Genomic DNA, 26,800 nt, shown 5'->3' with positions numbered 1-26,800 from the left:
CTCGGTGTGTCAGCATTTTGAAAAACCCTAACTTAACTCTGGTGCCGTGTCACATATAGACATTTTTTGATATTTGCAACCATAGTAAAACAAAGATTTATATTTTTTATATTTATTTTTTATATTTAAATGCCATTTAACAAAGAAAAGTCATCCAAAAAAATGAGTTCGTGTGTTACCGCTGACACGCGTGTCATAGGTTCGCCATCACCGAGTCCTAGCCTCTTCTGTTTGCCCTGTCCTCTTGAAAGTAATCATGAAAAATTCTTTTTCCTTTCCAACTTATTAATAGTATGAGAAGTTTCTTTATAAGATTAGTAACTATAATTTGTTGAATGTCTACCTTGTATTAGGCTGTTTTAAGTACTTTGAACTATAATTACCTCAAATCCTCACAACAATCTTTAGATGTTAATACTCCTGTTTTAAATTTATCTGGGGCTCAGAGACACAGTGAAATACATTTACATCTATGAAAGGGCAGAGCTGTGATTCGGATCCCAGGCATGTCTGACTCAAAAATTCATGTTCTTTCCACTACACCATACTGCCTAATTATATTCTGTTAAGAATTTGCTAGATTCTGAAAGAAAAAAAAAAAATTTCTTAATGGGAATGCATTAGAAAAATAATTCTAAGGTTTTCATTTAAATTACTACCCAGGGGCAGATTTGGGGTGTCCTGCAGCTTATACAATTCACTATTCGTTATGAAAATAAATCAAAGTTAAGTTCCGGCCATTGGAAGTTTTTGTTTGTTTGTTTGTTTGTTTTGTTTTTGTTTTTGCAAGCCTAGGCCTCACTAGATTCAAGGTAAATGCATTATTCATAAGAGTAAATGTTATAAAAACGGAATCAATAAAAGTATATGTTTAGTAAAATTTGAGTACATAAATTGCTTAAATGGATCCTAGTGTGTATTGACTTTAGTCAAGGTCATAACCTATCAGAAATACACATTAGTTGTCATATTTATCAGTTAACACTTTTCTTTTTGGCTGATAGCACACATTTCTTAACTTACTTTCAGTTAATAGGAATTTATCTTGGTAAGTATATGTTCAGAAAAAAAGTGATTTTAAAAAATTATTAATGTGTAAATATTTTAATACAATCTTTAATTTTTGTCTTTGAGAATATACTAAGAAGTTGATTGAGCAGTAAAATGAATTTTGAAGCACACAGATCAGCTATTTTAAAATATTTCACTTTTCCTTATAGTATATGCAAATGAGACAGAAAGAGGTATATTTTTGGATGAACTCTAATCACTAGTCAAATAAAGTGACTTATTTGCTGCTATTTGTATTCATATTTTAGTTTTTAAAAGCTATAAGGCACTTTAGAGAAAATCTGTTCTAATCTCATTTATTAGATGAGGAAAAAGAGGACCAGAGAGAATGTTAACTTATGAAAGAACCATGACTTAGAAACCTGATTTCTAATTGAGAGCTTTTATTTTCTAGACCAAACAAAAATAAGTATTTAACACTAGAGGCCCAGTGCACGAGATTCGTCCACTGGCGTGGAGGGGCCCCTCAGCCCGGCCTGTGCCCTCTCACAGTCTGGGACCCCTTGGGGGATGTCTGCCTGCCAGCTTAGGCCCTGTCACCCCAGGAATCGGGCCTAAGCTGGCCGGCAGACATCCCTCTTGCAGTCTGGGGCTCTCACATTCCAGGACCCCTTGCTCTTTACCGGCTTCCTGCAACAGAGGCAGGAGAGGCTCCCGCCATTGCTGCTGCACTCTCCAGCCATGAATGAACCCGGCTTCTGGCTGAGCAGTGCTCCCCCTGTGGAAACACACTGACCATCAGGGGGCAACTCCTGCATTAGTGTCTGCCCCCTGGTGGTCAGTGCTATTCATAGCAACCGGTTGTTCCACCATTCAGTCAATTAGCATATTATTAGGGTTTTATTATATAGGATTAGCATATTCAATTATAAAATGATCTATACTAATAAAAGGGTAATTAGACTGGGAGACCTTCCGGACGTTCTTCTGGACAAAGCCATGGTGGTGGGGCCAAGGCAGAGGCGGTTAGGGGCAATCAGGCCAGGAGGGGAGGGCAGTTGGGGGTGATCAGGCCAGCAGGAGGGGCAGTTGGGGGTGAGCAGGCCGGTGGGGGTGGCCAGTTGAGGGGGAGCAGGCCAGCAGGGGGGGCAGTTGTGGGTGAACAAGCTGGCAAGGGGGGGGGGCAGTTGGGGGCGAGAAGGCTGGCAGGCAGAGTGGTTAGGGGCAATCAGGCAGGCAGGCAGGTAAGCAGTTAGGGGCCAGCATTCCCAGATTGTGAGAGGGATGTCTGGTTTAGGCCCAATTGGGCCTAACCATGGGTTCAGGCCTAAACCAGCAGTCGGACATCCCCTGAGGGGTCCCAGATTGCAGAGTGTACAGGCCAGGCTGAGGGACACCCCCCCCCCCCCCATGAATTTTGTGCATCAGGCCACTAATTTCTTAATATTGAGCACCCAGGTGATTTGAGTTGACATGGTGTAAGGGAAACTTACACTCAGCCCAGAACACTTGGATTTCTTCATTGTTCTAACTCAGGGGTCCTCAAACTTTTTAAACGGGGGGCCAGTTCACTGTCCCTCAGACCGTTGGAGGGCCGGACTATAGTTTAAAAAAAAAAAACTATGAACAAATTCCTATTCACACTGCACATATCTTATTTTGAAGTAAAAAAACAAAATGGGAACAAATACAATATTTGTATTTGCATGTGGCCCACGGGCCGTAATTTGAGGACCCCTGTTCTAACTAGCTGTGCGATCTTGGATAAGCCTTTTAGCCACAGTTCCCTCAAATATAAAATGAAGAGATTTTAACTTGGGGTTTAGGCTCATTCCAACTCTAAAAATTTTAGCAAAGGCATTGTGTGTGTGTGTGTGTGTGTATATATACACACACACACACACACACACACACACTCTAGAGGCCCAGTGCACGAATTCGTGCACAGGTGGGGTCTGGCCAGGCCTGTTGGGAGGAGGAGATGACAGGAGGTTGGCCAGGCCAGCTGGGGGGAGGAGCCTCAGGCGATTGGCTGGCTGGCCCCACCCCCGATTGGGTTTGGGGGGCTGATCTGTGGAGGGACTGGGCAGGGGCTGCAAGGAGGTTGGCTGGCCAGCCCCGCCCCCTATTTGGGTGCAGGGTGCAATCACTGGCGGGGGCAGCCAGTGGAGGGGCTGTGGGCCAATTGTGGTGGGATGGGCTGGGGGCGGGGGTGGGGGGTTGGCCAGTGGCCCTGCCCTTAATTGGGGTGGGAGAGTCTGATCAGGGGTGGGTTAGCCGGGGGGAGGGGCCACGGGAGGTTAGCTGGCTGGTCCCACCCCCTGATCAGCCAGTTCGCTGGCCACAGTGAGCGTCATAGCGACTGGTCATTAGGGTCATTATGGCATTATGGTCTCTGGCTTTTTATATAGAGAGAAGATAAATCTATGAACTGATGCTGGTATGGTCCATGACCTAAAACATTTGCTGTGATGTTGCAAAAGTCATCTACCTTTGCAGCCTTAGAATTTCCTAAAGGAATAAGAATGGTGTATTTCAGTGATGATGGTTAAATCTTAAAATGAAGCAGTGGGAAAGTTAGCTATGTTCTACATCTTTCTGTGTGAGTTGGTAGTTTTAGAGAAATTTTGAGCAGATTTGATAGCAGATTTTAGTAATAATTTTATATGATAGGCTTTTTGCTGTGATACCACATTTGGTTACAAGTTTAGGTTCATTCAATTAAAAGACAAAACTAACTGTGGCACTTTATACTATTTCACAGGTTTTTATCTCTTCCTATGGGTTGTATGTAGCTGATTCCAGTGTATACTAATTTGTTATTGCCTTACATTTTATAGAGCTTTTACACATTATCATAGTTTTCGAAAAACTAATTTACCCATAAAAAAAAAAAAAAAAAGCAACTTAGTGGCCCTATCAGGGTCCCTCAGTTGGTTACAGTGTCTTTACAATAAGCCAAGGTTGGGGTTTCAATTTCCAGTCAGAGCACATACAAGAAACAACCATTGAATTCATAAATAAGGGTAACAACAAATCAATGTTTCTCTTTCTGTCTCCCTTCCTCTCTCTAAAATCAAACAATAAATTAAAAAAAAAAAAAAAACAGTGACTAAAGCTAAAGAGAAGCCAGTATTGTCACTTCTGATTAAAATCAATAATTTTAGATTACAGATAGAAATATGGAACTCAGACATGCGTTTAGATATAAAGTATTTTTCCCTGTAATGTTACTGCTTCTTTCAAATTTCATCCCAAATATGAGTCCTGCTTTTCTATTATTCTGTTTTCCAGATCAATGTTTAAAGAGCAATTTTATACATAGGATCCTTAGTAGTGTTTGATATTTAATAGTACATGGGAAAATGCAGCAAATGTTTTTATCATTTTAAAGTGTTGATCTTACAGATGTAGTAACTTTTATTATCTTAATAGAGAGGATCTCTAATTAAAATGTTTGAAGAGTTTTAATCAAGGTGAATATGGCTTATTCTCTGGGTAAAATGTATTTCAGGGTGCCAAGTAACAATTCTAACACCAATATAGGATAGTGACATACTGCTTGTCTCATTGAAAATACTTAGGAGTGCATCTTACTTATTGTGATCATCATGAGACTTAAATGTTACACATACATTTTTTCATAAATGCAAGTCATTCACAGAGAGACATTTGAACTCTTAAATCAGGTGTGATTTAAACGGATTTTAATAGGTTAATCCGGAAACTTGATTTGTGTCTTTGGAAAAGAATGTCCAAAATTTTCAAATTGATTTTTGAACAGCTAACTCATGTGAGATCTGTTGGTGATTTAGCTTTCTCATCACATTACTGTTCTATAATTTAATGATATTGGAGGCCAACTGAGTGTAGATGAGACTTAGTTTATGATTTCACAGAATTGTACCAGGCTATGGTGCTTTACCAATTGACAATATTTTTCTCTCTTTCCTTGACAACAATTATTACTTTTGGCAGCCCAGTTCCACTCCCTTCAGGTCTCCACTGGAATCAAAGAGAAACCAGTTAATCAAGCATCAGTTGTGTTAACTTCAGGTTTTAAGTCATTAAGACTCTATGTGTCTCTTCTGTGTAGTAAAGAAACATATTTATCGAGCAAGTGTTGTGTGCCAAATGCTTTCACAAACTTATTTAATTGCCACACAATACAGTGTCTTCCCCATTTCCCCCTCCCCAAGCAGATGAAAATGCAGTTTGGAAAGTTAAATAACTTGTCCGAAGTCTGAATGTTTTCCACTGGGCTTTTTCCTCAAAGCTTGGGTCTTTGGCTATATTTTTGCTGGTTAAGTTTGCTTAAAGATTAACTGATGGATAAATAGGGTTGTTGCAGATGTCATAAATCATTATGTAGTTCTTTGTCATCAAATATGATTAATCATCATTAACAATAACTAGACTGCATTTAAATCATTTTTGACTGTTATCTAGGCATTGTGCTATGTATTATAAAGGATACAATAAAATAAAGGAGGAGAGACTTTTTATAGTACTATGAGATGCTTAAAATCTGAGAGGGAGCTTCCTTTCTTAATTGATGGCTTAGTTGTGTCTGACTAGAACATTGCCATTCCTCAGATATTTTTACCAAAGCAACTTTTTTGAGGCTGAAGCTTAAAATTAAGATCAAGCATTTTCCTTTTTTATTTTTTCTAGCTGTGTCATTCTGAATTGCTTGGAATTTCAAATTTTCACCCTTTCCCCCACCCACCCTGTTCTAAATTTCTTGTAGACAATTATTCATAGGGGACTAAAGACTTCTTGTCCTTTGTATATAGTGAATGTGAAGAATATAGTTCTCTTCATTTTAGTTCTAATTGTCTCATATTATAGTTCTCTTCAACTCTTAGTAGTTACCTGACTGTCAAGATGTGTAAGTATATAATAGACTTACATCCTTTCAAATTCAGACCTTTAGAAAGTTAATGTTTTTGTATCATTTGAAGTAATGTAGATGAAAAAAAAGTCAGATGTTTGTGAAAGAAAATAAAGACTGTTAGCGTGTTATCGGTACTTTCTAATGAGGGAATTTCAATTTTGAATTGGGGAAAGATAAAGGGGAAAAGGTCACTTTTAAAAGTTAAAGTCTTGATTTGATTTTTAAAAGTTTTACTAAACCTTAAGAATTTAAGAATACGTAATTATAACTTCCCTTTAAAAAAGAGCTTTTGCTTTTTTCCCCTGCCAAATGAATTTATTTTGCTGGCTGATCACTTCGTACTTGAGCTGCTTGGGGGTAGATATTGTATACACTTAACAATTAGCAAATATTAAATATTTGTGTGTATGTGGGTGCATTTTATTTTATCATTTGTTTTGCTGAAGTATTGTTGCCAAGTCCCTCTTGAGTTTATTTGCAGTTATTGCAACCTAAGTAAATCAGTTTCATCAAATGGAATTAAAATCATACTCACATAAATATTTAAGATAAGGATGTTAAAACTTTTTTTTAATATACATAAAACTAGAGCCTTTAAATTTTGTGACAGCTAATGTTGCTTGCTGTATTAAGGATGGGTGAAGGAGAAATTAAAAGTTCATTATTAGCGTAATTATTTTGCTACTATTGTTGACATGTTCACTTGACTCCAAGACCAAAGCATGTATATGTAGGAATTTGCACTTGAAGCTAGTTTTTTTTAGTATATTGTTTTTGGACTTGTTTAATTTTAGGAAAGATTATAGCTTATGGATCTTCTCCTTAATGGCCTTTTCCATCCAGTAGTTTTCTCCCAGTTAACACTTATTAATAAAACTCATGATTAAGTAGCCATGTGAAGTATTTAGTTAGGTGAATGAAAAATCCAAAAATATTAATATTTGAAATTTGAGTTGTTGCTGCACGTTATTGTACTTAATTTCTATTTGAAAAAGACATTAAATTGTTTAAACATTACTTTCATTGCTGTAGATAAGGACATTAAAATATTCTTCCATGTTGTGCTTAGTAATTCAAATGTTCATGTTTTAAAAATTGCATTGGTGTAACATAAAGTAAAATTATACTCATTCACCAAACACTTGTTTATAGCCTTCTAAGTTGCATTGAAGAAAAACATACAATCCCTTAACTATCTCAGTCTAGTAAAAAAAAAAAAAAGATATACAACATGTTGTGAAGCATTATGAAAATGTAATAATAGATATAACCCAAATATTATGAAACAGCTGAGAAGGAGTCATGTGCTTTGCTTGAAGTCAGAGAAGGATCCCTGGAGAATATGACACCTGAGTTGTATTCAGGGGCTATGTGAAGAATCAGATAAAGAAGAGGCAGAAGAAGACATGGGAAAGTGAATGGAGAGGAGTGACAGTGGTCCGGATTTACTATTGGTTTAACTTTGGTAGGGAATAAATGTAAAATAGGTAGTGGTGAGTGAAAAATGAAGTTAACGCTTTGCGGTCCAATGTTATTTTTGGAATTCAAACAGTCTGGTCCAAATTAATTGACGGGATTGAATGTTGAACTTTTTAATATTCTTATTGCTCGACGTTGGACCTGCTTCTGAGCGTCTGGTTTGTCACGTCAGCCTCGCGGTTGGACTGAAAAGGGTTAAAGTAGGCATAGACTTTGACTTCATTTTTGCTGGTTGAGGTTGCTTACACTAGATCTTAAAGATTTGTTATGTTGCCTTTTAAAATACACCCCCACAGGCCTGTCATTAATGAGAGCTGGATTTTGAACAGGGCATGATGCTCATATGTCTATTTTGATGGTGATTTTGAGGAAGATAGAGTCCAAGAGGGTATTAGCATTCATGATGGTTAGAAGACTCTTGCAGTGATCTAGATCAGCGGTTCTCAACCTGTGGGTCGCGATCCCTTTGGGGGTCGAATGACCCTTTCACAGGGATTGCCTAAGACCATCGGAAAACACATATATCCTATCCGATAATAGAGAAACATGGTAATTAACCGTAACTTCGCTACCCTTCCCATTGGCTAACCAGCGAGACATGCAAATTAACTGCCAGCCAAGATGGCGGCTGGCAGTCAGGCAGCTGAAGCGAACAGGAGGCTTGCTTGTTCCAGTGATGGAGGAAGCCAAGGTTCATGTCTTCTACCCACAGGTGTAATGCCTGTTTGTCTTCACTAAGCACTTATGCATTGTGGCTGTAACTGCTGTGGTTTGAAGTGTTTGAAGTGTGATAGCTAAACTAGCACAGATTTCTTTTTCCTTCCTCACAATGTCATTGATAGAAGAGTCATTCTTGTTGTCTATCTTCACAACCTCCCAGCATGTGATTTTCTTTTTTGTATTAAGTTGAGAACTTTAAGCTTTTCACTTACAGGAAGCACTTTTTGCTTCTCTTTGACATACCCAATTGCCACCATCACTACTCTTATGCTTTGGGGCCACTATTAAATAAAATAATGGTTACTTGAACCACAAGCATGGTGAAGCAGCGATGGTTGATCTAATAACCAAGATAGCTGCCAAGTGGACAAAGGGATGATTCCTGTCCTGGCTGCACACAGCAGGATGGTGCCAGATTTCATCATACTATTCAGATGGGTTGTAATTTTAAAATCATGAATTACTTATTTCTGAAATTTTTCATTTAGTATTTTCAGACCATGGTTGACCGTGGGTAACTGAAACCACAGAAGGCAAAATTGTGGGTAAGGGGGACTACTACACAGACTATTAAAGTTATTATCTTTTATTTGTGAAAAGTTTAAATAGCTACATCTTATTTATATTTTATATGCTATGTGCTCGCTTCAGCAGCACATATACTATATTTTATATGATATGGATGGCACCCTATGTATCAGGATATCTAACCAAAAAAATAGTAGTTTAGGTGTAGGGGTAAATTCAATTAAAGCCATTTCAGAAAAGTCAATAGACCTGGGATTTGAATATTTAAATACTTTTAAAAAATATATATATTTAATGATTTTTTTTTTCAGAGAGGAAGGGAGAGGGATAGAGAGTTAGAAACATCAATGAGAGAGAAACATCAATCAGCTGCCTCCTGCACACTCCCCACTGGATATGTGCCGGCAACCAAGGTACATGCCCTTAACTGGAATCGAACCTGGGACCCTTGAGTCCACAGGACGACACTCTATCCACTGAGCCAAACCTGTCAGGGTTTGATTTGCATATTTAAATAAAGGAAAAGGCATTGTTCTCCCAAAGGGTTCCTTTTTAAGCTCTCCAGAAGAGTTTAGAATAATAAGACTCAGTTTGAATCATCATCTTAAGAATCCTCTTCATTGATAGTTGAGCAGGTATTTTATTGGTAGAATGACGGAAAGAACTGTTTTGCCTACCTACTCCTTTCTCTTTGAGATTCATACCCATTAGTAGAGGCTTGGAGAGGATTTATTTTAAACCACTTTATTGAGGGATGATTGACAACAAAACAACTGTATGTATTTAATGTATGCAACTTGATGAGTTTGGAGGTAAGTATTCACCTGTGAAACCATCACCAAAATAAATACAGTAAGTGTATAGTTCATATAGTTGGTGTGTTGTTGTTTTTTTCCTGCCCTCTTTGGAGGAAATTTTAGCTCAGTAATTTCTGTTTGTTTCAGGTCAGAAGTATGATGAAGCTGATAAGAAATTGTTACAGGATTTCCCAGATTGTGAATACAGAACTTGTAAAGTTCATGTGGCACAAAAAGGGCTCCTTACCCAAAGATTAGCAGGAAATCATTCAGTCAACAAGTATACTAGTAAGGGCTTAAATGCCAGGTCTGATTTTAGTGGCTGAGAGATTCAGCAGTGAAAAAAATCCCTGCCTTCATAAAGCTGACATTGGCTGGGAGGAGGGAGGCCAAGAAAAATCAGGAATGTGGGGTTAGAACTTGAGGGTCACTAGTAGGAGGCTGCTGCTATTTAAAAACTGGGCAGTTAAAGCTTCGTTTTAAGGTGACACTTGAGCAGAGTTTTGAGGTTGATACATGAATGAGCCATGAAAGTATTTAGGGGAAGAACATTTCAGAGAGAGTAGCAGATACAGATACCTTGAAGTGAACTTGTTTGACGTATACAGGGAATAGCAAGGAAGCTGGTGTGGCTGGAGCAGAGCGAGCAAGAAGGGAGGACTAGCTTGTGTAAGAGAGATTATCAGATTTAAATAAGGCTTTGTAGCATAGAGTTGGAACTTACAACTCCAAGCAAAATGAGATGAGTTACATGATTTCATTTTATATTTTCAGAAGGTCAGTCTGGTTGCTCTGTGATTATAGGCCAAGAGCAGAAACCGAGACCAGTTAGGAGACTGTTGCAATAAACTGAGAGATGATGGTTTGGACTAGGTTAGTAGCAATGGAAGTGGTTAGGAGGGCTTAGATTCTGGATATATTTTGAAGGTAGAGACAATAGAATTTCCAGTTGGATTAAAAGTGAGGTAAGGGTGTAATGAGGATTACAAACTTTTTGGCAATTGTAAGGATGGATTGGACATTTGCTCATTTGGAGAAGACTGCATGAGAAGCAGATTTAGGGGGAAAGATTAAGGTTTCTGTTTTAGACTTGCTAGTAGGCATTCAAGTAGAAACATTGAGTAGGAAGCTGAAAATATGACCGATATTAGGGGAGAGGGCCAAACAGGATATATACATTTTGAGGTTAACTTAAGCCATGAGAATAGATGAAATCAACTTCACCTTTTAAAAACAGTGTGGATGGACAAAAAGGCTTAGAACTTGAGCCTTACGGTTGGCAGTTGTGATGACGAACTGGTAAGCAGACTGACAAATACAAACCAGTAGAGTAGAAAGATGGTATTGCTTGGAAGGCAAGTGAGAAATCTGTTTCAAGTAGGAATGATCAGCTCTTTGAATTGCTGCTAGATAGGTCAAGTAAGATAAGAACTGAGGCTTTGACTATTAAATTTAGCAATCTGGAAGTCCCTTGGTGTCCTCTTCAAGAGTAATTTCAGTGAAATGAAAATGGAAATCCTTACTAGAGGGGCTTCAAGATATAGTGGGGAAAATAGGACTTGGATACAATCAACATAGAGTTGTTCTCCTTCCCTGCCTTGTGATTTTGCTGTAAATGGAAAAGAAAGAAATTAGGTGGTGCTGGAGAAATATGTGGGGTTGTGAGGATTTGTTTGTTTTTAGGATGGGAAACTGATAATTTTGAATGCAGATGGAAATTATGTAGCAAAGAAGAGAAAAAATTTGATAATGCTAGGAAGGAGGATTGCTAAAGGGGGTCCTTGAATAGATGAGTTGTTATGGAACTAGAGCAGTACTTGTTAAACTTCATTCTGTGTGTGAATCACCTGGGGTTAAAATGCAAGTTATGGTTCTCTAGGTCTGGTTTGGGGTTCTGAAATTCTCCATTTATAACAGGTTCCTAGAATTTGCCTGTGTTTTTTGTCCCTGTGCTATAATTTGAGTATAAGAACTGGGCACTAATTTGCTAGTAGCACAAGAACTAACAAATTATATTGGTATACAGTCAACTAGATTAGTGGAAATGGTGAATTTGTAGTTTCTTTTCAGGTTCCTGTTTTCTCAAAACAGGAAGCAAGTCATTATCCAAAAAGATAGTAAAGTCATCTAGGATATTTGGGTCAGTAGATTAGAGAAAAGTAGTATTGTAGGGTTAAACTAAGGGCCCATTTGTGATTAGTGGTCATGAATTTAAACTGAGATGAATTGAATATGAGCATATGTTTTATTCTTCATTTACTTTCCACTACATGGGTGCAGTGTAGGCAGGCAGTTGAGTCTTATAATGGTGTGTTTTTGGAGGGAGGTAGAGAGGGACAAGTGACTTAAAACAAATGTTACATAAAAGGTAGTTACAAATGATGGACCATGAAATCTAATCTGGGAAAGGAAGAAAATTAGAGTATGCTAGGTTAAACAGAAAATGTGGGCTTTATTTTTGTTTTCTGTTTGTTTTATTTTTAAATGCAGGTCTTTCCTCAATCTTTAATTTGTCAAAGAGCTCTGTAAATCTACAGGAGAGGAAATCTCTGAGCTTGTGTTTTACTAAATAAACTTAGGGGAAAGATGTTTCACACTTTCTGCTAAAGCAAGTATTGATAACAGAGATTGTGATTGTAAATGGAGGGGTTCTGCTGCAGATAAGGGAGGGAGGCCTTAAAGGATTTTTTAAAAATGGTTTTTATCAACTCTAAAAACTGTAAATTTATCTTATTTCTATTAAAACAGATTGTTAACATCCTTATAAGTCATACAGCTTTATCATCATAGCCATATAATGAAATATTTACTTTATGGATAAATACAGACAAATTTTCAACCATTGGTTTTTGTTTTTGTTTTTGTCTCTTTTTCTCTCTTGGATATTACAGATGACCATGGATGAAAAATATGTAAACAGCATTTGGGACCTTCTGAAAAATGCAATTCAAGAAATCCAGCGTAAGAATAACAGTGGTCTTAGTTTTGAGGAGCTCTATAGAAATGCATATACAATGGTTTTGCATAAACATGGAGAAAAGCTCTACACTGGACTAAGAGAAGTTGTTACCGAACATCTCATAAATAAGGTATCCAACTTTAAAGGACTGTTACTAATTATACTGAATCTAGGAAATCTTTATACCACATTTTACTGTGATTAGAAGTATTGTTTTTAAAGGCTCTAGGAAGCCTATGGATATAACCAGTTAATGGCTTTATTACAAAACCTTACTCAAAACTTACAATCAGCTAAATCAGATTTTTGATAATTGAGGGAAGATGAAGTTTGTGTTCTATGAGCAATATTCTCTGTAATCATAGTTAAGGAAGCAAACTTTCAGTAATTTACAAATGCTTATTTATTAATATGTTAATTATAGAGCATCATTTTTTCCTTAAAATGCATATTCAACCAAAATTAGCTTTCTCCACTTTCTCTGCATAGTTGAAAATATGAAAACTACGTTGTTATATTGTCTAAGACTTTTTACCATTTGAAACTTATTTTTTTTATTTTAACTGAGTTTTACTTTAGAAATATGAATTTTAAAAAAATAGTGTTGGGCTGTTAACATTATCAAATGGTTCTTTGGTTCCAAAAAGATGTATATGTTTTTAGAACATATGTTTTTATAAAGCACACTCTTCCACTGAAAGTATGTTTGGCTTTAAGATTGTCAGATAAGATGTAATTACCACAGATAAATAAAAACTCAAAAGCTTTTGTGTGGTATTAGGGTATTCATTTTTAAAATTTTATTTTTGAGAAAATGGAAAAGTTGTACCAATAGTACAATGATCTCATTGTAGATTCACCTGTTATTAATATTTTGCCACATTTTTGCCAATCCATTTATTGATACATGTTATTATCCAAATTACTGATATTATTGCTGAACAATTAAAGAATACATTATAGATTTATTTACTCTCAAATATTTGAGAATATTTATCCTAAGAACAAGGAAATTCTCTTAGTTAACCAAAGAACAATGTTCCAAATCAGGCAGTTTAACATTAATATAATACTTTTATCTGATACAGTCCACATATAAATTCACCCTTGCCCTGTGTAGCAGTGATACCCTTTATTGAAGTTTTCTGATCCAGAATCCAATCCAGGATCACATACACAATTTCTCAGCCTTTCTTTGTCTTTCAACACATTGACATTTTTGAAGACTATAGGTCAGTTGTTTTGTAGATTGTCCCTCAGTTTTTGGTTTGTCTGATTGTTTCCTCATGACTAGTTTCAGGTTATGCATTTTTGGCAGGAATAATACATAAGTGATGTTGTGTCCTCAGTGCATCACATCAGGAGGCACATGATGTCAGTTTATCCCATTATTGGTGATGTTAACTTTGATCACTTGGTGTCCGCCAGATTTCTCCACTGTAAAGGTACCTTTTTTCCCTTTGTAATTCATAAGTAATTTGTTCAGATATATTTTGAGACTGTGTAAATATCCTGTTCCCCAAGAAACTTTCATGTGATTGTTTAGCATCCATTGATGATTCTTGCATGAATCATTATTACTCTAGTGGTTACAAAATAGTCACTTTTTATTTCTATTATTCCTTCTGCAAGTCCTTTCTCTTAAGTGGGATTACATGAGCAGTAGCTAATATCTCATAAAGCAGGTGATATGTTCTTCATGCAGTTCAATGGGTTGTTTTTTTTGTTAAGTGACTGCTAGGAAAATACGGTGGATGCAAAGAGATACATGATACTAACGCTTCGTAGGTTTGTTTTTACTCTGATGTGAGAGATGATACACACATTAGATAACAGTGTGAGGCATTATATAATTAAGTGGTAAATAAGTTACCCTGGGCTGTAAGATTTCATGAGAAGGATCAAATTGAAGTGAGCCATGATAAATTTGGGATATAAGTGAACTATGTGGAAGGCATTCCAGAGATTGCAGGTATAACGTGATTAAATAGACATGTTTACTTAGGTGGTAACTAGAGTTTGATTGAGGTATATGATAATTTATGGGAATTAGTGGATTATGATACTGCAAAAATGGTTTGAGAACCAATTGGAGAAAAACTTGAATGCCAAGTTAAGGGATTTGAACTTAACAGTGGAGGTTTATTGCATGTTTTTAAGTAGATAATAATGTGACATTTGAGGAAGATTAAAATGGAATTTATATAATGTAGAATTGGAAGGTTGTTTGCTGGAAGCAGGAGAAAACCCGGGAAAATCTGAGTAAAGCATTAGGCTAGAAATGAATGGATAATGTCAAATTCTAAAGTAAGACTAGATGGTATTTGGTTATTGGGAGAATTATGGTGCCACTAATAGAAATATTGTGAAATAATAGTGGAAAACTGATTTGGAATGAGTAGAAGAAATGACAAATTTTGTTTTAGATTATATTGGAAATTTTTATAGTTGGCAAGCACCTTAGAAATTATTTTACATTTGAGGATAATTGTGAGATCGTAATAAAATTCTCAAGTAAAAATATCATGCTTGGAGGGAGATACAGGTTTAGAGCTTGAGTAGGAGCTCAAAACTGAAGATCAAGATTTGGCATTTGGTAGCACATCTTGAGGAATAAGTGTTGGAAATCACAGAGAACAAAAATCCCAGAGCCAAGGAATGAGTCTTCAAGAGCAAACTGTGGTTAAATAAGTATGAGAAAATAAGACTAATATAAGGAGCTTGATATCAAACAAAAAAAGAAAAATAGAGTGGAAGAGTTTTGCTTTAAGCTCTTGAAGGGAGAGAAGATTAGAGCAACTGAGTTCTTGGATGTGGAGAGAGTTGGGAACAATGGGGAAGTAAAGGTAGAAGAGAGGGGCATGTTCTCATTTGCCAGAGTTTTATAGTGAATGGATCAAGATGTAATAAACATGCTAGCCTTGAGGCTGCATGAGGGGCTTCAAGTAAATTGGCTCAATGTTTGTAAAACTATAGTTCTTTAAATTCTAGGTCTTAGTTTATATAATTAAAATGAAGGAATTGGCAGTAATATCTTTGAGATTCTTTAGTTCTAAAACTTATGAATCTAATAATTAAGCCATACATCTGAAAATGAGGGGAAGAGTCTTGGTCTAGCCCTTGTGGAGAATATAGGGAGGAATTGTCAAGTGAGGAAAAAGCTCAGTAGAAAATAGATCGAATGTGTGATCATCATTATTATTATCATCATCATATTATTTTAAGCAGTGCTTTGCAGCTTGGGCACAGAAACAGAAAAATCATCTGTAGTTAATGTGCTATGATTGAGAACTGGCTTATCCAAAAAGTGAGGCCAGAAGGCCAGAATGGGAGATCAGTATTTAAATGATTAATTTTTGGACTCTCCATGTGGTTAGGTAGAAATTGAAGTCATGTGAACACATAATTCCATGGTAACTGTGGGAGCTTTAGCATTTTTCAGTTGTTTAAAGTGATCCTATATTAAGGTTAACTGTCATTTTAAAATACAGGCAGTTTCCCAATATATTCCAGAGAACATGTATTCAAGTTGATTGTACTAAAGAAATTAAAAATATATTTGCTAAATTCTTTATTTCTTTTACACAGGTATTAATGATAGAGCACCAACATCTGAAAATGTTCTTTAATATTTTTTTTCACAAGCCCTCATTTGACCAGCTTAAACTGTCAATTTCTGACTAAGAAATGTACCAGTTTCAGCATAGCTAATTCTTTATTTCAATTGACTAACTTTTTGAAACTCTATTAGTATCTGTGCTTACATTTTTGTGTTTTCCGTTTATCTTTTTTGATTTAACTGTAAATACTACTTTATGGAGACACCAAAAGAAGTCTGTTAACTGACAGGCGGGGTCATCATATAGTAATACAAAATGTTTGTCTCCTGATATAGGAAATCTTACACTTGTTCTACCAGATGGGACTTTTAGAAATGCTTGCTTCCAAGTAAATGTGTGTAAGAGTAGTTCGCATGAAAATCAGTATCAGCAGTCTCATCATTGCACCTTCTGACTAGAAGATGAAGGAATGATTTAGGGTTCCGTGGTGTCAGTGTAACTATCTTCAGTCTTACCAAATATATCCCTTTGTGTGTTGAAAGCATTATTACATTATCTGTTCATCAGCTTTTTGTTCTCTATGCTTTTAGCAGTTAGCTGAACTGCCTAATGTGTCTGTCTGTGTGTGTGTGTGTGTGTGTGGTTTTGTTTTTTTGTGTGGTTTTTTTTTTTTTTTTAAGCAAAATGAACCTTTGCCTAAAGTTTCTTTTGAAGTGAATTTGAACCTTTTAGTGTTTTAGTGGTACGGCCTAGATAGCCAGAACCTATCTTTTCATGTTGAAAAATGCAATGGAAATACAATTTTTACATGGAATCAGGGATGGTTTATTGTAGTTTATTGGTACCCTGATTTCAAGATGAGAAGAATGAACATTTTGAAGAACATTTTTGATAAAGCAGAATGGTTCAAACTACCAGAGGGCATATGAAGGGAGAACACTTCTTTGAGATGAAATGATCTGATTGACTTTGGAAATGAGTTCACAAAATTGAAGCAGGCATGGAAAAGCTAAATGCTAATTTCTCTTTCTTGGTAGTATTTTCTTTCTAACTCTAGCAGAATATTCCCTTTGAGGAAACTGAGACTCAAAGGAATTCAGTGAATTTCTGAAGACCACAAAGTGAAACTGAGGGTGTGATGTGGCCTTTGTGTCTCGCCATAAGAAAAATCTTGTCTTATTTTAGTAAATATGAAACCTTTTCAAAATTCACAGGGTTTATTTTTCTTTAACTCTTTTCTAAATAAAATAACTTTAAAAGCATGGTTATATTGGAGAAAAAATGTACTGCTACTTTCCAGTTTTAAGAATTTTTGAATTATAGATCATTTTGTCAAATCAAATGTGTTCTTGTAAGACTTAACACCGAATTCAACATTCAAAGGTATTTATTTGACTGGCTCTGACTTGGGTGTAGGAAATATATTGGTAAATAGAATGCATCTGATCCCTGCACTCATGGAACAGATAAACAAGTGTTTAGTTATAAAATATAATGGAGAAAACAGCATACAGAGTGTTAAAGAAAAATGATGAGGCCAACTACATAGGCCAAGAAAAGGCTCGTGGAGGAAGTGATGATGTTTAAACTGGGACTTGAAGAATGAAAAAGGTGCTCAGGAGACAAGTGGGTTGAAGAGCATTCCAGGCAAAAGGAATGCCTATGAAAAATTTTTTCTTTCCTGTAAAGGACCAGATAGTCAATATTTTCAGTTTCGGAGCCATCTTTGTCCAGGCTCCTTGACTCTCCTGGTATAGCACAATGACAGCAATAGACCATATACTAGTATAATGAGTGGCAGGGCAGTATTCTAAGAAAACTTTCTTTTAAAACGATAGCAGGCTATCATTTGCCCATTTCTGGACTAGAGAAAATGGGGGAGGGAGCCAGTTATGAATGGCAAATTAAGAATTGGTAGTGAGGCAGAATAGAGTTGGAGAAAAGAAACGTAAGTCAGATCATGGCAGGCCTTGAAGCCTGGGTATAAGAGCTTCATACTTAATTATATGTACAAGAGGAAGTCATGAAAGGATTTTAAGCAAGACAGTGACATGATCTGATGTAGGTTCTTAAGACTTTAACTCTGGTTGCTATGAGAGCTCAAAGTTGGAAGTGAGGGGAACAGAGTAATAGCTTCAGGTGATAGTGGGGATAAAGAAAAGTTTTCCATTTTAAGAAAAATTTCTGATGTAGAAATACTGTTGCCTGCGGATTGATTATCCCAGATGATTTATAGTTTTCAAGCTCTTGGACAATTCAGTGATTTGGGGTAAAACAAAAAGATGCTTCATTTGGACAGATTACTTTTTTTTTGAATATATTTTATTGATTTTTTACAGAGAGGAAGGGAGAGGATAGAGTTAGAAACATCGATGAGAGAGAAACATCAATCAGCTGCCTCCTGCACGCCCCCTACTGGGGATGTGCCCACAACCAAGGTACATGCCCTTGACTAGAATCGAACCTGGGACCCTTGAGTCTGCAGGCCGACGCTCTATACACTGAGCCAAACCGGTTAGGGCTGGACAGATTACTTTTAAGATGCCAAAGAAAGCAAATCTAGTTCTCTGAGAAGTTTGGGCTGGAAATGTAAATTTTGGAATTATGAGCATATAAATGATATGTAAAGCCCTGGAAGTGGATGAAATCACACAGAAAGAAGAAATGAGGGATGCAGGTAGAACTCTGATGAATTTAAACGTTTCAGATAGTTTGAGGATTGTGGTGGAGACTGAAAAATGGCCAGAGTGTTTAGTGTTACTTAAGATTCAGTGCTAACCTTAAATTATAAAATAATTTAATTTCAACATTTGTTGATTTGAGTTGTGGTTTTCTGTGTATGTGTGCTTTATGTTAAAAGATAGTTTTAAATTAAAAAAATAGGGATAGTTAGTTCTTTTACTTGGCAGGGGTAGGTAAGGATTGAATCATTTTTTAAAGTTTTCTACAGATTTATTGAAGTATAATTGACATCTAAAATTGTAAAATATTTGAAGTGCTTTGTTTTGGATGGATTGTTTCCTTTTAGATTTCTATTTGAGGTTTAAACTTGACAGTCTCTAAGCTCATAGTACATTAAACTAGAACTTGCTGTTTTTTCTTTTACTCACTGTTGAGCATTCCATGTTTAATAATCTATATATATATAAAAAGCCACCAACCGAAACGCTGGAACAACCGGTCACTATGACGCCCACTGTGGCCAGTGAACCGACAACCCGAGGCCCCTCCCCCCAGCTGGCCCCACCCCCAATTGGCCCGCCCCATCCCGATCAGGGGCAGGGCCGGCTGGCCAACCGCCTGTGGCCCCTCCCCCCAGCCAACCTCACCCCCAATGGACCCCCACCACCCTGATTGACCTGCAGCCCCTCCCTCAGCCTCTCCACCCGATTGGCCCCGCCCACACCAATCGGATGGGGCCGGCTGGCCAACCTCCCACAGCTCCTCCCCCATCCACTGACCCTGATTGGCCCCCTCACCCCATGTGGGGGCAGGGCCAGCCGGCCCACTGCCCACAGCCCCTCCCCATTGCCAGCTCTACCCCCAACTAGCCCCCCACCCCAATAAGGGGCGGGGACCACTGGCCAGTCACCTGTGGCCCCTCCCCCCAGCCTGCCCAGCCCTAATTGGGGTGGGCTGGCTGGCCAACCTCCTGCTTTCCCCTCCTCCTGACAGGCCTAGCCCCACCCGTGCAGAAAGTCGTGCACTGGGCCTCTAGTAAATAATTTAGAAGCAGCTGCAGTAGAAAAGTACTGGATAAGAAGTAGAAAGAGCTGGACTTAGGGCTAATTTTGTTACCAACAGTCTTGAACAAATTACTAGATTTTTCTGAAATTGGGGTTGGTTTTGTTAGCCTGAATGAGTCCTAAAATTAAATAATGAGTGCGTCTTGACAGTTTGGGGTTATTGAGACTTAAGAGGATCATAGTTTTTGCGGTTTACCGTTGTTCATTCCTGTGCCATAATATGTGTAGAATAAAAACATTTATATTCTTAATTGTTTCTTACAGTCAGGTATAAAATTTGTTTTAACATGTCAAGAATGCTTAACAGGTTTCTTAGATTTGCTTTATGCTTCATTTGTCATTCTCTTTCAAATTATTACTCTATAGTAATAGTAATAATTTAATAATATGGCAGCCTCACAAATGAGCTTATAAAAGTGAATTCTTATACTTTGAAGGTTTGTTTTCCTCTTAGAAAAGCAGCTGAACAAAAAAAGATGTTGATTTTTTTAACTCAAGTAGAAATAGTTCTTTATTGCTAAAAAGAACATTATTTCAGTGGCTGTCAAGATCTTTCTATTCCTATATCCTATTTTTCAAATAATATCTTACTTTAATTGGATGGAGAAGAAGGCAAAATAAGAGCTTCATCCTCCTCACTTTCCATTCATTCAGAAAACTGCCTGTTGAGGACCTACTCATGCCAGGCACTGTTCTTCTAAGTATTTGCAATGTATCAAAGATCCCTCCTCTTGCAGAACTTGTTTTGGACTTAGTACTTGAATCTGTGTCTTATAATCCTGCTCAATTCGAAGCTCTTAGTTAGGAAAATTGAAGCCTCGAGAGGGAATAGTTTCAATTTTTAAGTGACTTTTTGGATTTTGTTTTGTAAATTGAAGTCTTTGTAGAATAACACCCTACTACTTACTATTTGTACAAAGGGTCTCATTTGCTGAAAATGACGTTTCTATTTAAACTATTGTTTTAATATATTAATTTGTCTCCCCAGTTTTAGAGGGAGAATAAAAATAGCCAGAGTTTTGGAAATTATGTTTATTTGTAGGTAAATGGAGATGTTTATATGAGGGTACTCATTGCATATGGAAATTAAGTTGGTAATTTTATGATAGGCTCTAGACAAGTGATGGCGAACCTTTTGAGCTTGGCGTGTCAGCATTTTGAAAAACCCTAACTTAACTCTGGTGCCATGTCACATATAGAAATTTTTTGATATTTGCAACCATAGTAAAACAAAGACTTATATTTTTGATATTTATTTTATATATTTAAATGCCATTTAACAAAGAAAAATCAACCAAAAAAATGAGTTTGCATGTCACCTCTGACACGCGTGTCATAGGTTCACCATCACTGACCTAGACTATTGTGTAGGCCAATTAATCAGACTCAGCTTCTATAATAAAGGTTTTTAGTGCTTTTCCTCCCTTTCTAAGTAAATGTGAATGAATGTAGAGAGATTTTTAATGGCATTTATGTGTAAAACGTTATAAATATAATGGTTGCAGTGAATTATGAAGAATGTTGATAAAAGCACTAGAAAATAAGATTTTTATTAGCAGATTCAGAGGCCCACAAATACTCTCTCCTGTTTTCAGCCACCAAAATATAATTAAGATATCATACTTGTCATCAGAAAGCTCCCGGTTTTAGTGAGGTAATCAGATTTGAAGGGAAATTGTTGTGCCTGAGGAATGAGGAGCAGGGTCGAAAGAAAAGGTCGTGAGTTTTAAAGGATTGTTAGACTCACCCCGTGAATAAACAAAGGCCAAAGATAGTCTCAGTAGGAAAAATGGCATGAGTAGCAAAGATATGTAGGTATGAGCCTTGGTCAGGTAGATCAGTGTAGACCAGCGATTTTCAACCAGTGTGCCACAAGAATTTTTAAAACATGCAGTACCTGACCTCTTTTCCCTTAGATTGTCAGATTAAAAAATAACAGCAGCCAACATAATAGCCATTCAGTATGAATGCCCTGTCTTGAACCATAAATACATAGGTTATATAAGAGTTGTACCTTATTGGTCACGTCGCATAATAAGGTTGTATCTGATTGGTTAGTTATTGGTAGCAGAAATCCTTATATACAAGTATTCCCCTGATTTTTTTTTTTTAAGTCACTTTGGAGCACAAAGAGTAGGTAAATTTTTTTTCATGGCAAATCAAAATTATACCTTTTTTGGTCAGATTGGTAAATATACATTTTTTGGTGTGCCACAGAATTTTAGGAATTAGTTTATGTGTACCATGAGATGAAAAAGGTTAAAAATTACTAGTGTAGATGAAATATAAAGTATTTCAAGTGCATTTGTCGGAAATAAGAATGAGAGTTACTTGGATAAAGTTTTGAAAACATTGTAGGGGGTTTGGCTTTTATTTTGTGGGTGGTAGCAGCCAGACTGGAGATGGGAATAAAGGTTCAGTAGGAGTGTCGTTTTCAATGCTTTATTGTGACTTACCTTTCAATCTGCCATCTTCACTTCTCTTTTTTTCTCACTTAAAGTTGCCCAAAGAAACTGAGAACCCATCATATTGAATATTAGAGTTGCTTAAGGTGATGACAGGAGTCAAACAGAAGAGAGGAAGGTGTACTATGTGAGCTAGGTATACAGAATCTTAATGAATAAGATATGGAAAAGTTACTTGAATATGTATAGGATATTCTCAAAAGAGAAAGAAATTATTGGGGAAAGGGTAGGGATATAGATTATTAGAGAGTTAGAAAGATAGCAATCTTGTGATATGAGGGACACAGGAAGTTGAGTAGCATCTATTTTGAAAGGATTAGTAGAGAAAAGATGCTTGAGGAGAGCCATGTTTAAACTATTATTTAGCCAAGTTCACCTATGTTAAACTTCAATTCTTTCCGATTACATTGTTGAGTAGACTAAAAGACTTGAGGACAGGTACGTCGATCTTGTTTTCTGTTGTATTCTCTAGTGACATTCTTTTAATATTTATTAAATAAGCGAATGAACAAGCTAGGACCTGTTTCATTCATCTTTGTGTTTCCTGCTCCTTAATATAGTTGGCACTCAGTAATTGTCTGTTGAAATGAATCTTTAAGAATGTTTCTAGCCCTAACTGGTTTGGCTCAGTGGATAGAGCGTCGGCCTGCAGACTCAAGGGTCCCAGGTTCGATTCCGGTCAAGGGCATGTACCTTGGTTGTGGGCACATCCCCAGTAGGGGGCGTGCAAGAGGCAGCTGATGGATGTTTCTCTCTCATCGATGTTTCTGGCTCTTGATCCCTCTCCCTTCCTCTCTGTAAAAAAATCAATAAAATACATTTTTTTAAAAAAAGAATGTAACATTCAAATGGAAACCATCATGGTTTATATTCCTGAACTGTCCAGATGTGTTGTCTGGTGGCTACCTACCCAAATTAATTGCTGAATCTAACCATTGTTTAAGCAGAATGTCTTTCACCATTAAAAAGCACAGTATAATTTGGGGGCTGTATACCTCTGGTTTTTTGAGACTGGAGTTTTTCAGTCTGCTGGGCACCAGATCCTGTGATCTTGTAGAACTGTAGTTTTTTTTCTGTGGTACCCAAGAGAATAAAAAAACTAATTGCCATATTGCCATACTTTGTATGTGTTTTACTACTTATTCTGTCAGTGTCCCCATTGTTTAACTAGAGTACTGATGCCATAGTGGCTTTCAGTGTATCTCTTATTGTCTTGACCATTGGAAATAGAGTACTGCACAAATGATAACTTATATTGCTATTCTGTGGTATACTACTTCTTTCTTCTTGTTTCCCTTTTAAACCAGTAGGTAAAAAGCTTTCATTTTTTTAATGGCATTACCTTGTACTCATAGAAAAATCCTGATTTTTCTGAGGTTTGTTATTTTTTTTAAAGTTTAAGTATTCGAACTAAGAATGTATTTTTTAAAACAATACCAAATTTAGATGATTATTTGATTGAACATGTGGCAAATTTTCTTTATGAAGGTGTGTTGTCCTAATTCTCACTGTGTGCCCCTCCTCTGAAACTCCTGACTTCTCTATTGCTAGTCATTGTTTTCTGCTTTGTATTGAGGTCATATGAATGCTACTATCAGGCTCCTCTTTTCTCCCTTCCCCCATAGAGATTATAAAAGTTGCTGAATGCATTTTGTATCCCCCATAGTGCCCCAAAGCATCCTGCTTTGCTTGTTGGAAGTAATCATTAAATATTTCAGTTGTTGCCGAAACCGGTTTGGCTCAGTGGATGGAGCGTCGGCCTGCGGACTGAAAGGTCCCAGGTTCGATTCCGGTCAAGGGCATGTACCTGGGTTGCGGGCACCTCCCCAGTGGGAGATGTGCAGGAGGCAGCTTATCGATGTTTCTCTCTCATCGATGTTTCTAACTCTTTATCTCTCTCCCTTCCTCTCTGTAAAAAATCAATAAAATAGATTTTTTTAAAAAATATTTCAGTTGTTAGTTTGGGGAAAGATTTTATGTATTGCTTTGAATTAAGAGCTTCACTTTGGATACTTAAAACAAAGAGTGGGGAATATTGCCATGAGGATTGAATTTTTTTTTTTTTTAATTTGTGAAATGCTTAAACTGATATTACTAACTATACATACATTAGTAAATTACTTAGAGAAGAATCTTCCTACAGCATCAAGAAAAAAAGTTTTCCCTGCAGTGGCTAGTTTGTTTTGTTGATACTGTTATGATTCCTCGGATCAAGATTGCCACCTTTATTCTAATTGTTTAGAATAATCCTGTCAGTCTAGAAAAAAAATCAAGCGGGCATCAGGAATCACTTATCATTGGTGAATTCTTAGAAAGTTAACTCAGCAGAAGCTTGTTTTGAAATACAGAAATTTTAAGGTATATATACTGTGAGATAGCAACACCTATTCACCAAACTTACATTGAATATACAAATGGTAGGAGATTGGCTATGTTACAAGAATTCCTTCTAGTTTGGAGAAATATCTGTTGTATTGAAGAAAGGAAAGCAAGAATCAAGTGGCAATTGAGAGTTTAGAAAATACTATATAAAATACGTGAACATATGTATTTTATGTCACTTGTTTCTCAAATTTTAAGGCACTTATGAACTTTGTGTTAATCTTGTTAAAATGTCAGTTCTGATTGTGCATTTCTAACAACCTCCCAGATGATGATGATGATGATGATCTTGACCGTGATACTGGCTCTTAGGAACATGCTTTGAGTAACAAGATTCAAATACGTATATGAACATACTAGAGGCCTGGTTCATGAATTCGTGCACCAGTGGGGCCCCTGGGCGTGGCCTGCAGGATAGGGCCAAAACCGGCTCTCTGACATACCCCGAGGGGTCCCAGATTGTGAGAGGGTGCAGGCCAGGCTGAGGGACCCCACTGGTGCATGATCGGGGCCGGGGAGAGACATGGGAGGTTGGCCAGCTGGGGCAGGACCACGGGAGGGCTCCAGGGTTTGTCTGGCCTGTCTCGCCCAGTCCCGATCGGCCAGACCCCACCAGCAAGCTAACCTACTGGTTGGAGCGTCTGCTCCCTGGTGATCAGTGCACATCATAGCTACTGGTCGACGGGTTGACTGCCCCCTGGTTGTTTGTACACATCATAGCTAGCAGCTGAGTAGCCTTAGCATATCATTAGCATATTATACTTTGGTTGAACAGCCGACTGGTTGACCAGACACTTAGCATATTAGGCTTTTATTATATAGGATTATGAATATGTAATACAAGAAATAATAGTAGAAAATGCTTGTATGGCATTTACTGTAGGCTAGGCACATTTCTAAGCATTTTGTGTATGTTAACTCATTTTATCCGTACAACACCTCCTTGTTGTAGGTGTGGTGCTGCTATTGCTATTTTATAAAAACTGATACACAAAGTAATTAAGTTCTCCAGGGCACACATCTGCTGTTGGGTCTGTGATTTGAATCAGGCTGAGAGGCTTTTCAGCATCTGTACTTCTGTGCTGCCACTATTCACTGTGTATGGCTAATCTTTGAGATCAGGAATTCTTGGGGTAAGACAAAGAGCTGTAGAGCTCTTTTCAAACCATTTCTGTTGGATTAGGAAAATGTCTTTTATATTCCACTAGAGGCCCAATGCATGAAATTCTTGCACGGATGCTGTCCCTAGGCCTGGCCAGCGATCAAAATGTGAGCATCTGGTGTAGAAGGGCAGGTCCCAGCTGACATCTGGGCCCTGGGCAGCACCTGGGCCCCGGGGTTCCCACGTGCCCCCCTCCATCTGAGTCATGACGCCCGAGTCCCCATGCTGAGATGCTGTGAGTGCTGCCATTGGCGCCACACAGAAGCCGGGCAGGCAGCGCACTCTCTCCCAACTGGCCTCACAGACCCGCTCCTGCGCGAACCCACGGGGAGGCCAGCTGGCCCCTATAGTCCCAGCGGCTGCGGCCCGGCTCAGCTGGAAGATGCACAGGTGAGGGGTGGGCTCCTCGCGGGCGCCTGGCACCTGAGCGCAGGGGCTTCATCAGCACTCGAGCCCTGGTGTCCCAGGGGAGGGTAGCAAGGGGAGTGAGAACAAGCTCAGTGGACACCCTACATTCTCACCCCACCTCCGACCCCATCACCCCTGCCCCCAGGTAGCCGGCAAGAGGTCGCAGTGTACAGTCGACACCTCCCATGTCCTGCGCCGCTTCCTGGTGGTCAGCGCATATCATAGCAAGCAGTCGAACTCCCAGTCGAGGGGACAATTTGCATATTAGGCTTTTATTATATAGGAGGATTACTTAGTTTCCATTGCGATTCACTTATGTACTAAGCCACTTTTGATAGGTTTATATCACATTAATAGGATAAAATGAAAAATTATTGAGATCTGCAAGAATAATTCTTTAATGGCATTTCTTGGAAAAATAGGATTTATGTAACTGGTAAAGTTTATAAAGTGACAAGCCCTAGATCACATATGTAGGACTCTGTAAAAATTCAAGTATTATAAGTGGGAACTTAAGTCCTTTTTAAAATTAGGGTAAATGTTGCATATTTATGTACATATTCACATGAAACAAGCAATGTGTTTCAGAATTTAGACCCAGAAAGGTACATAACAGACATTCAGTGGCTCCCAGTTATTTTAAGAGTAGAAAACAAATCTGACTTTTAAAATCACACAAAACCAAT

At 37.6% G+C, this 26,800-nt stretch overlaps 1 protein-coding gene across 1 annotated transcript in view; it reads left to right on the top strand.

Annotated features, from left to right (window-relative positions):
* The window catches only part of CUL3 (cullin 3), a 102,418-nt gene that overhangs the window by 9,221 nt on the left and 66,397 nt on the right, over window positions 1–26,800 (top strand). Inside the window, exon 2 of the mRNA XM_081095501.1 lies at window positions 12,324–12,521. Within this exon, the coding sequence (XP_080951627.1) occupies window positions 12,324–12,521 (198 nt within the window). The remainder of the gene's footprint in view (window positions 1–12,323; window positions 12,522–26,800) is intronic.

Source organism: Myotis nattereri (assembly GCF_964212035.1).
Source record: "Myotis nattereri genome assembly, chromosome: 7".
NCBI lineage: Eukaryota > Metazoa > Chordata > Mammalia > Chiroptera > Vespertilionidae > Myotis > Myotis nattereri.
This window is presented reverse-complemented; position numbering and strand designations above follow the sequence as displayed.